The 11530-nt window shown below is 34.9% G+C and overlaps 1 protein-coding gene and 1 pseudogene across 3 annotated transcripts; both read left to right on the top strand.

Moving 5' to 3' along the window:
- The first annotated feature begins 607 nt into the window (after positions 1-607).
- On the top strand, positions 608-8861 carry LOC111305308 (E3 ubiquitin ligase PARAQUAT TOLERANCE 3-like; annotated as a pseudogene). Its single transcript, XR_016344955.1, has 15 exons — positions 608-1510; positions 1839-1935; positions 2141-2222; positions 2375-2541; positions 2630-2706; positions 3203-3268; positions 4308-4464; positions 4556-4704; positions 4810-4974; positions 5068-5367; positions 5804-5893; positions 5955-6204; positions 6387-6506; positions 6755-6830; positions 8033-8861. The product of XR_016344955.1 is annotated as an E3 ubiquitin ligase PARAQUAT TOLERANCE 3-like (transcript).
- Positions 8862-10276: 1415 nt separating this feature from the next.
- LOC149516705 (uncharacterized) lies at positions 10277-11471 on the top strand. 2 transcript variants are annotated; one of them, XM_089766173.1, is made up of 2 exons: positions 10277-10574; positions 10721-11471. In XM_089766173.1, the coding sequence occupies exons 1-2, from the start codon at positions 10472-10474 to the stop codon at positions 11158-11160; spliced, it is 543 nt and encodes a 180-aa protein (XP_089622299.1). In that variant the 5' UTR covers positions 10277-10471; the 3' UTR covers positions 11161-11471. The 2 variants fall into 2 exon arrangements, with proteins under 2 accessions (XP_089622299.1, XP_089622300.1); XM_089766174.1 differs by having other exon boundaries at positions 10277-10568.
- Positions 11472-11530: the final 59 nt, after the last annotated feature.

The raw sequence follows: 11530 nt of genomic DNA on the forward strand, positions 1-11530 counted from the left end.
ATTTTATTAATTTTAAATTAGATTGAATCAAATATTATTTTATACAATATTAAATTAGATAAAATTTAAATATAAAAAAATAAAAAAATTATTGAAGAATCTAATTCGAATTATATATATTATATAATTAGATCAAATTTAAAATGAAAAAAAAAAAACTTTGATCCGATCCATCGTCATCGCTACTACCGATTTAATGTTTTCAACTTTCCATTGCATGAAAAATGGAACATAATTAATCATTTAAGAAAACTTCAAAGATAATATATATTCTATTGGCCAGCACATTAACATATTAATGTTTTTTTTATTGTTTTTAACCAATAAGACAACGCCATGTCATTACACTCTCACATGTCGACAGCATCCAGAATAGAAAATGACTAAAAGCCCACCCAGAAACAACCCAATCCCGCTAAATCCTCCTACAAAATCTGATCGGCCCATTCTTTTGGGTATTTGAGATCGGCCCACTTCATCAAAGAACGTAAGATAAGCGGAGCTTTTTTAACACTTTTTATTAGTTAAAAATTCATATTATTTTATTGTTATATAACAAAATAGTATCATGTACTGTTTCGGTGTGAACAAAGTACATAAAACAGATTTTTAAAGGTCAGTGTAAACTGACTTTACCGGTCTGGAGGTTATGAAAAGCGCTCCATAAGGAGCATATCCTATATGAAGTAGCCTGGTTTGCGCCTCTTCCCTAATGTCAATTTCCCTCTCTTTATGAAACCCTCTCATCAAGCCCTAGCCCTAGCGATTCACGAAGGCTATCCAATCTCTAGCGATTCTCCAATCTTTTAATAATCTTTTACAATTTCGGCGTATCAGAATCTCGACCTTCGAAGTTGCCGAGTTTTTCCTTGTAGATGGATCGGTTGTGGGATGCTTTTACGAAGATTTAGTTTTGGTTCGAGTCTTAGAAGATCTGGATCGGTGGAGAATTAATTAATTCGGAGCTTGTTTTCTAATAAAATAATCGAAGAGTTCGTGTGAATTTGATCAAGATCTATGACCATAATTCGCTTCGATTCGCCCTAATCTAATTCGAAACTTCTGGTTTCACTGACGATTCCAAAACTTTGGCGGTTTTTTGAATAAATCGTGGAGAAATTTTCAGAGTTGATTTCTGGAAGAGAGCTTCGGATTTTGCATCGGCGATGAGCTTGGTTCGGTTTCTTTTAGAATAAGAAAAAAAAAGAACATTTTTTGTACCGTTCATATTTGATTTTCATTTTTGAGTGAACATAAGGCCTAATTTTTTATGGCCAATATATAATTTCACTGCAATATTAATTCTTTTCTTGTTTATTATTATTATTATTATTAAGAAGAAAAATGGCTGTTTATTACAAGTTTAAGAGTGCAAGAGATTTTGATTCAATTGCCATGGATGGCCCGTTTATAAGCGTTGGTACTTTGCAAGAAAAAATATTTGAATCAAAGCACTTGGGCAGGGGTACCGACTTCGACCTTGTTGTCATTAATGCCCAAACTAATGAAGGTTGGTCTTCGCTCTTTAACTAATTTGTTGAGAGTACTTTGAGTGTGTAGAGTTGGTTCATCTTTAAAATATCTTGGATACTCAGATACTGACCAAGTCAACAGACGGAATGGTTTGTTTCAGAGTGGGGATTATGATTTTTAATCATATCCGCAATAAATGTCAGTTGGGAGTATGGCCAAATCTACCTTTCTGTTGAAATTCTCATTGAGCACTATATTAGCCCACTTTTTTCCTGACTGGATATAAAGATTGTACTTTTGTTTGTTGTTCATGGGTTATTCTGTTTGCAGTGTTTTATAGACTTGTTCTCTCTTTTCAATTTCAGAATATCTTGATGAAGCAATGTTAATCCCGAAAAATACTTCTGTATTAATTCGCCGGGTTCCTTGAAGGCCTCGCATGCCCATTGTTGCTGCTCAAGAGTACTATACCAATCCTTTAGATGCCTAACCACTCAAATATTTTAATATTAGTGAACTTGTTATAAAAGCATGTAAGAAAGGTTCAGTTAACTGCACGAACTTGATCACTTGTGTGTTTAAATCAGCTCTGATTTGGTGGCCTGTTTACTAGTATGAGAGGAAATTTGATTCTAGGTTTGAGTTTGGACTTTGTTATGCTTCACAGGCCCAAGGTTGAAAATCAGATTGAAAATGCTCAACCAGAAAAGACTAACTTCTTGGATGCTGATTCATCTGTTCCGAAATATGTAAGCTTTGTTCTTGACATATTTTCCTTGTTGAAATTTGGTTTGTCTTCGTGCTACTAGTGTCGGCTGTTTTAGCATTTGAGGAATGTTTGTATTTGTCAGCAAAGAGAAAGCAATAGAAACCTAATATTAAGCTTGATTTTTACTTGTAGCCTGAAGACTTCGAATGGGATGAATTTGGGAATGATTTATATTCAATCCCTGAAATGCTGTCAGTGCAGTCAAGCAATCCACTACCTGATGCTCCCCCTGCTAATAAAGCCGATGAGGACAGCAAGATTAAGGCTTTAATTGATGCCCCTGCATTGGACTGGCAGCGGTTAGACGCCTGCATTTTCTTTTATATTTTTGTATCTTATTGATGCAACTTTCATTCGTAATGCCTTTTAATTATTTTGGACTTGCAGCCAAGGTGCAGAAGGTTTTGGAACTGGTAGAGGCTTTGGAAGGGGTATGGGTGGAAGGACGGGCGGGCATAGTTTTGGTGATTCTCTTATGCCCTTTTTCGTTTTTATTGCATCATTTATCATGGTAGGCTGTCTTGGTGGGTGTGTGTGCGAGTCTGTGTATATGATCTTTTAATGCTAAATCTCTAGATAATTGAAGTTTGATATTTTTCTGTTGCTTATTATTTCAGTATAAATGTGCCTCTGTTATTTTTTGCATGTGATGTTAGTAATGTGATTTCTTTGTTAGTTTGTGCCTGTAGATATGTGCACGTGAGTGTGCTGTTCTTGTCCATGGTTGCATCACTAAGTGTGAGCTTGTCAGTGGTCTAAGCTGATATAAATTTATTTAAGTTTGAACAGTCACTGTTTTTGTTGCCATTACATGTAATGACTTTTTGTGTAAATGTGTGTGTACTTGAAAGAGTGATGGCCATTTTATGCTCATTTGAAATCAGTGGGCTATGAAATTTTATGGGACATTTCATTTCTGAAATTGTATATGAAGCTGAAGTTTATGTTTTTCTCATCAAGGTCGATTAGGGTTGAAGCACAAAACACCTCCTCAGGGTTGTGTTTGTCACCGTTGTAAGATGCCTGGTATGTTGATAATACTTTGTTCTGTGAAGCACGGACACCGCGGAACACCCGGCATACCGGTTTCATAGCAGTACGGGACATGGCCAAAAAAGAAAAATCAGATTGAATACAGTCAGACATGGTTAAGACACGGCAAAAATTACAATAGCATTCAAGTTGCCGCAGCCCTCATCTCCCTTGAGTACCGGCGAGAAAGAGGAATAATAGAAGAAAAGGAAGGGCAGAGAACTAAAACTGACCTGGGTGTAGTTGGGCTGTTGTCATTTTCGACAGAGGAAAAGTTGGATTTGAAAAGAGAAACGAGGATGAAGAAGAAGGGCGCTTTGTGTAATTAATAAATTGGGTTTGGGTCTACAGACTTTACAAGACTTTTAGGCGGCCCATTTATTTCATTTGGTTTTAATTGTTACAGTTTTAAGTTCCAAATTTTGAAGACCCTTTTTTATTATTAAATTATAAATATGCAATTACTAATTATCATTTAAAAATTTTTATATTTGTATTAAATATTTTTACATAAAAAAATATTTTTTTATTGTCATGTCCTTTTATATTTGTGTCTTAATTTTTTAAAAATTATTGTGTAGCTGTATTTATATTATGTCATACTTGTATTACGTATCCGTGATTGTGTCATTGCTTTTTAGATTTTCTTTTTTTTTTCTAGAGATTATACTTTTTAGCAAAACTGACTTTTCTTATGTCATGTCAATGACATATCAGGGATTTTAAAATGGAATTGGCTTTGTATCAATGGAATCTCATCCTTTATACATAACGAATTTTTGTTGTATATTCTATTATATGATTATATTCTATTATATGATACTATATGAACATTAAGAACTAACATTCTTATTGAGACTTTTTCTCATAGTGAAAAAATAGATTTATGGATGGAATCAAATATGCAGTAGTTACTGACAAAACTGCTCGGTTATTGGTGAAAAATCAATATACTTCTAATGTCGAATCAGGATCCACTAGGACAGAAATAAAGCATTGGGTCTAGTTCTTATTATGGGAATTTGTGATGCAGGGCATTTTATTCAGCACTGCCCCAAAAATGGTGATCCAAACTATGATATTAAAAGGGTGAAGCCTCCTACTGGTATTCCAAAGTCAATGCTAATGGCGACTCCAGATGGCTCATATGTATTGCCAAGTGGAGCAGTTGCAGTTTTGAAGCCCAATGAGTAACTGTTTCGTCTTATAAGTGCGGTTTTGTAAATGCTCATAGGGAATTCTAGTTTTCATGTTTGAAAATCAATTTTTTGTTTCTAACAGGGCAGCTTTTGAGAAAGAAATTGAGGGCTTACCTTCCACTCGTTCTGTTGGTGACCTTCCACCTGAACTCCACTGCCTGCTGTGCAAGGAAGTTATGAAAGATGCTGTTCTAACTAGTAAATGTTGTTTTAAGAGTTTTTGTTATAAATGTGAGTTTTATAGGTACTACTTGTTCCATGCATCTTTTGGTTCCTTTTCCCTGCCTATGGATTTGTTTATGCTTGCTGAAGCTTACTTTAAAAAATGTTACTTAGGTATAAGGGATCACATCATCTCAAAGTCAATGTGCGTATGTGGGGTGACAAACATACTCGCTGATGATCTTTTGCCAAATAAGACCCTAAGAGATACAATTAATTGTATATTGGAGTCTGGTAAGAGCAGTGCTGACAATGCTGGAAGCACTTTTCAAGTTCAAGGTTCATCAGCTATTGACATATTGAAATGAATTTCACATTCAAAGTTCTATGATGTAAGAATCATTGTTGATTTGTTCTGTCTTTCAAATTTAGATATGGAATTGGCCCAATGTCCTCATCCAAAAATTCTATCTCCTACTACATCTGTTGCATCAAAGGGAGAGCAGAAGCCAGTATCTACTAAGGAAGAAAGTCCTGATGTGAAGGATAAAGCTAATGAGCTGAAGGTAACTATTCTCCCACAGCAGGTCTTGGAGAAAGTGAAGATTGCTAAAACAGCTGATGCATCTGAGGCTACACTGGAGTCAATGAGTGTGAAGGAACCTGCATCACAAGGGAGTGTCCAACTTGCAGAGGAACAAGTGCAACAGAAGGTGGCTTCTGGAGAGGCAGGTAATGATTATTTGTTTCTTAAGTTATTGGTTACGTTTGTTGGGCAAGGTTGAAAGACAACCTTTAAGAAGGTTGAAACTGATATCCTTGCGAAAGTGGTCAGATTTAAGGTTGAAACCTGGGTGGAAAATGCTTGGAGTGGGGCTATCCCATTCCATGTCAGCCTCAGTGCCATTCCTGTTCTTTAAAGATTGTGGCTGGGATATATTTCTTGTATCCTTCTTGAGAGTGATTTTCTGGTGTGTCTATTAAGTAAATACATTCTGCAGGCAGTAAATATTTATGTCATCTTCTTTCTTGTTCCATCTAGCATTTAGAGTTGGATGGATGTTCTGTGTATTATAGAGAGAGTAAGTAGTATTATTTCTGTAGTGGAAAACTGAAATCAGGAAAATAAATGGATTGAAGTTTTAATTTTGATGTTTTTCTTCTTCAGGAAAGAAAAACAAAAAGAAAAAGGTTCGTTTGCCAGCAAATGATAGGTCTACAGGCCCTTTTTCATTTTTGGTGATGGTGCATACTACATGTGAGTTTATAAAATCGTTAGGAATTTTTTCTAACCTGAATCTTATTCTTTTGCCCTCTAGACTTGCAGTGGAAAACCCCCCAGGATCTTGCAGCTGAGAACTATATGATGTCTATGGGTTCCTCTGCTTATAACCCTTACTGGACTGGTATGCAGCCTGGGATGGATGGGTTTATGGGTCCTTGTGCTGGTGCAATGCCCTATATGGGGGGCTATGTACTAGGTCTATTGGACATGCCATTTGGAGGTGTCATGCCTCCAGATCCTTTTGGTGCTCAAAATTTCAAGTTTCCTCCTGTCCTACCTCCGAGGTAGGTGTAACATTTGTTAAAAAGCCTATGCTATGTTTATATCAGTTGTGTTTGTGTTGCTTGAGTGTGTTTATGGCAATTTTGTCTATTTTGAAAGTATTATTGGGTTGAATACCAATGAGCTTAGGACTTCCCATGGAACTTGATGCTATCTGGACATCTATGGTCTCAATGCTTTGCAGAGATCTTGCTGAGATTGCAATGGGTATGAATGTTGCCCCACCTATCATGAGCAGAGAGGAATTTGAGGCTCGGCAAGCTGATTTGAGGAGGAAGCGTAAAAATGAGAGACAAGGTGAAAGGTATTGAGTATACTTTCTCATTCTAAGCTTACTAGGTAGGGTAATTGTTGTTCAATTGGACTACTTTCCATTGACCTGGGAATAATTCCTAGTTATTTGGCTATTCCCTGGGTCATAGTGTATGTAAGTCTTGAGATCCCTGAAAATGGCTTGCTGTAGGTTTAAAGTAATATCTTTCCGCTTTTTATTTACAGATTTGGATTCCACATGATTAAATGGTTTACTTACAATATCTAAAATTGTTGCAGGGAGTTCTCCAGAAATCAGGAATTTGGTAGAGAAGTGAGCAGCAGTGGTGATGTTTCATCATTGAAGTCAAAATCTGTATGTATTCTTTATTTTCCTAGTTTTCTTTTGTTCTGTGTTTGCTATTCCAGGAATGCTATAATGATGTCTGGCAACCATTTGGCTAGGGATACTTTTTGTCGATAACGACTTTTTCTGCGGGAGAAGGAATATAAGATTTTATTTTGTCAGTGTCATTAGGCTTGAAAAAAAGGGATTCATTGATTATTTCAATGGATGCTTTTAATTTTTAAATTTTTATTTTTTGTTATGCATATCGGGTTTCACTTATTGGCAAGGAGAAGTCGAAGGAAGAGTATATAACTTGAAACTTCCTGACAGCCTTTTGTACATTGAAAAAGGATAATCATATGGAGTTGGCCAGAGTTGCACAGTTTAAGCATATGTATTGTGGCAATTTGCAGCCTTTGATACCATGTTCTTATACTTTGCCAAATATTTGCTTTACACTCTGCTTCACACTTTGTTTCTTTAAGACCGTTCTCTGCCATTTGTTTTTGATTGAAATTTAATGAAATAGAAGTGATACTTGATTGGCCAAAAAAAAAAAGTGATATACTTGAAACATTGAATCCATCCTGGGGTCTTTGGTTAATGGTGCCAAATCTTATTGGGGTTTGAAGTAAATCACCTCCACAAAGACAACAAAGTGAAACATGAAAATAACCAATTTTGGCATACAGTTAGACATAAGCTTGTCTTACGAAGTTGCTAATTGAAGCTCTTCCTCTTTGTCTGTGTTTGTTCCTTGCTGGTTGTCAAGTTTTTTTTTTTTTCCTCAAAAAATAATTTGGAATCATTCAGTACTTGCCCTTGGCCATTCCATCCCCAGGTCCTATAGTCTCTTCATCTACCAAATAGCTCTTGCATTGCCGTTTCATTTCTATCCTCAAATCAGGTGGGCTGTGTGTTTATAGTGGCTATTCATAAATTACTACAAGATTCTCGTTTTATTGGAAAGATAAGTAGTTACTTTTGCTGTGTCCAATTCCAGTGACACGATAAGAATGAGATGGTCTTTTGATAATGTTAGATGCTACTCAAAGAATTCAGTGGAAAAAAACAAAATGACAGGGAAATATGCTTCCCCCCAATGGGAGAAAAACTTCAAAAAAGAGAATCCATTTTTTCAAAAAGAGGTTCTGTACTTGCTTATTTGATGTCCCAATGCGATGGAATACATTTAACTTAATCATTTCAATTATGTTTGTTTGTTGCAGAAGCCTATTCCACAAATGTCTAGTGGTGTTGACCATCGCCATGAACGTCTCTGGTACCGATCAGATAGGTCCTCACCAGAACGCTCCCTGCGGGACCATGAAGCACCTCCCCGCCCTTCAAAAAGAAAAGCTGACCAGCATCATGACCGTGAACGTGGTCGTGATTATGACTATGATGATCGTGACCATGATCGTCATCATCACCATGGATCTGAGTCTTCCAAGCTTGCCCCTGAAACAACAACGAAAGCCACTTCCACGACTATGACAACAGCAATGGATAAGAAGCAAAAGGCAATCGTGTTCTCTCGCATTGGCTTTCCGGTAGAAGAACTCAGCAAGAAACGCAAGCTATCTTCTGCTGCATCTTCTGGCCATCACAAGCCGTCTTCCAATGGATACCATGATGACTACAAGACTTCTTCAGCAGCCGTTAAGACAGTTTCTGCTACTAATGGTGGTGGGAGGAAGAGCACTAGTAGCAATGCTGTAGATTACGAGTCTAGTGATGATGACAGACATTTCAAAAGGAAGCCCTCAAGGTATGAACCATCGCCGCCACCATCAGCTGAGTGGGAAGAAGAATCGCGGCATTCAAGGGGATCCAGGGCACGAGAGCGTAGCTACAGCTGCAGTCAACATAGGTAGAATATCATACAAGAGGGTTGTATTGCTGCTTGCTATTGCACCATTTTACATCTAATGGGAGAAATTGTGGAGATCAGATGATACAAAATGTTTTTGCTACTATCATAAAATCATTCTCTCTTTTCTCACAAGTATATAATATACCACTAATGCTTTATGATTACATAGTTTTTATGATAAAGCAATTGCTTCTCATATTTCATCTTTCTATAATTTGAAAAACCTAGGTTTTATGAAAAAAATGTATTATTTTTTCCATTTTGTTGCAGTTAGCTGTCAGCCTGATCTCTTCACGTTTTCCCAATTCCCAAGGACCCAAATCATGTATACATTTAGAAGAGCAAAACGAAATCATTATCAATTATCAACAAACTAACATATAATAACGACATTAAATTCACATTTAATGGGATATCGACTTAGGATTTTTTTTTTCTTTACCATCAAGACAAGATCTTATTGGCTTTTGTGTATTTTTAATAATTAAAAAATAAAAAAAAAAGATTATTGAGTAACAGATTCTACTCATTTATCTTTAGTTTTTTAAATTTAACCAATAAATTCATCGAATTAATTGTAGAAATGACACATATGATTACATGAAGTAGATAAAAACATTTGGATATAATTTCTTATGTGGAATTCGCCAAATTCCCTCATAAAAACAATTCCTAGATATGTATGGATCCAATATTAATTAACTTACCTAATGAACTTAACCTAAACCTTACTCCAAGATCAAAATGAAAATTTTCATGATCATGTAGACAAGGTTGTGTACAAAATGTACTTCTCAGTAATTGCCTCATAATTTTGTATCTATTTGTATGAAGAAAAAAATCATGTAACTGAGAGGATTTTATTTGTAAAATGAAATTTGGAGAACTTAAAAAAAAAAAAAAAAGACTTATCAATTAGTTAAATATTATATCTAAAATATATAATAAGAACAAATTTAAACTATGTTCTCTTATATAATACATATATAAAAGCACAAATATGTGTTAAACTTTTGATAGATGAAAAATGATATTTTGTGTTCATTTTTATTTTTAAATTGATATTTTAAATAATTTTTATTAATTAATTATAATATTAATTTCTAATTTCATTAAATCACTTTTATTAAAAAATAATTTACTTGATTCATAACTCATTGTTTTCATATATTTCTAAATTAATTATATGATCATATTAAATAGTCACATTTATCTATAATTATTTTTTAAAATAAACAAAAATATAATTATTCTAGTGTAAAAATACTTGCCAACAAATACTAATGACTTGAAATAAAGGTATAAATAAAAAGCAATAACCACAGGACTACTTTCTTAAATAATATATATCTTTAAATATAAAAATGAGTTGATTTATATAATTATCTTTAAAATATGATATTTCATCGGTTAAAAATTTAAATTTCAACACTTACAATCTATTTTTTATCGACTTATCTAATATATTTTTTAAAACTCAAGTTTAGGTTAATTCATGTAATTACTTAAATATGATATGTGTTGGCCATAAATCTCTTCTCCATTGTCTTATATACGATATATATATATATATATATTTTTAAATTGAAATCACAAACCTGGCCCAAGAACATATGGAAATCGCAACTGAGGAATGGTAATCCTTATCAAACAAGGAAAAGGAGTCGCCTGAGTCGGTGAAGTTGCACTATGTAAACCAAGTCATGGCTTCCATCGCCTCATATCATAACTTTCTCCTTCAAATTATTGACGAATCCTACAGTTTCCTTGGAGAATTCTCCATCAGGAAAACATGTATTATCATCAGAGAAGAGCGTATGGTCAAGAAAGTTATAGTTATGGAGCTCCAAAGATGAGTCATCCAAAGCTTAGGCACAGAGTACCCTATGGTAATGGTACGTTTCCCTCTCGATCATCGATTGTTTCTTTCTTGTATCTTGAAGAATACCATACTTTAGTTGCTTTAAAAACAAAAAGAATTTTATAGAAACCCCAAAGAAAACATAGAACTGATTCAATTTCTTTTTTATTTATTTTTCAGGTTCATGGCAACCGTTGCCTGCATGGGAGAAAAGATTCTGCGTAGAAGTGGGTGGAATACCCTGGAAAAGATTTGTGAAAACGAAGAAGAATTTATATAAAACTGATAAAGTATATGATTGGAATGATTCGGCTGGGTTAACGGCTTTCAACGAAGCCAAACAAAGATTCTGGGCAGAATTCCATGGCTTTCCATGCAAGATAGGCTTGCCAAGTGCAGATATGTATATTGATAAAGATATTGATTGGAATCCGAAGATTGATCCAGTCCTTTCCGCAGAAATCAAGGCACCTTCTGATGATGAAAAGGAAGTAGTTGTTAATAGAATTGACTGGATTTCAATTCCCTTGGATCAGATTAAGCCAACCGGGTGGGACGACTTGGACTATGGTCCACAGTTGCCTAAGTTTGTTGGAACGATGGAGCATACACCAAATTAAAGTGCCAAAATTGGTTATGACTTCTTACTACTATTTGATAACGTCTCAAACTATCAGTATTGTTGTCTGTTACTTTTTTTATATGAATTCTTATAAAAAAATGGTTTCCTCTGTTCTCAATTATCTGGTTCTATGAAAAGGGTTTCGTTTGTGTTCTTTTTATCTTCAACCAAAACCATGAACGACGAACAAAGGCACGTTAATGCATCGAAGGCGCCTCCAGTTGACGGTGATGATTCAATTTGCACTGCTTGTCTTTGATTCCACTAACTCACTCTGAGCAGCCAACAATACGATGACGATTCTAGAAATTTTTGACAATCTAATAATACACATGAAATAAGATAAAAAAAGAAAAAGAAAAAAAAAA

Source organism: Durio zibethinus, chromosome 9 (genome assembly GCF_047325235.1).
Source record: "Durio zibethinus cultivar Kanyao isolate XHJ-2024 chromosome 9, ASM4732523v1, whole genome shotgun sequence".
Taxonomy (NCBI): Eukaryota; Viridiplantae; Streptophyta; class Magnoliopsida; order Malvales; family Malvaceae; genus Durio; species Durio zibethinus.

What these genes read in the sequence shown, in the direction of transcription:
- LOC149516705 (XM_089766173.1), top strand. Translation starts at nt 10,472, where the DNA reads ATGTATTATCATCAGAGAAGAGCGTATGGTCAAGAAAGTTATAGTTAT. An exon ending in CAGAGTACCCTATGGTAATG is followed by an intron (nt 10,575 to 10,720) that starts GTACGTTTCCCT and finishes TTTATTTTTCAG; the next exon opens with GTTCATGGCAACCGTTGCCT.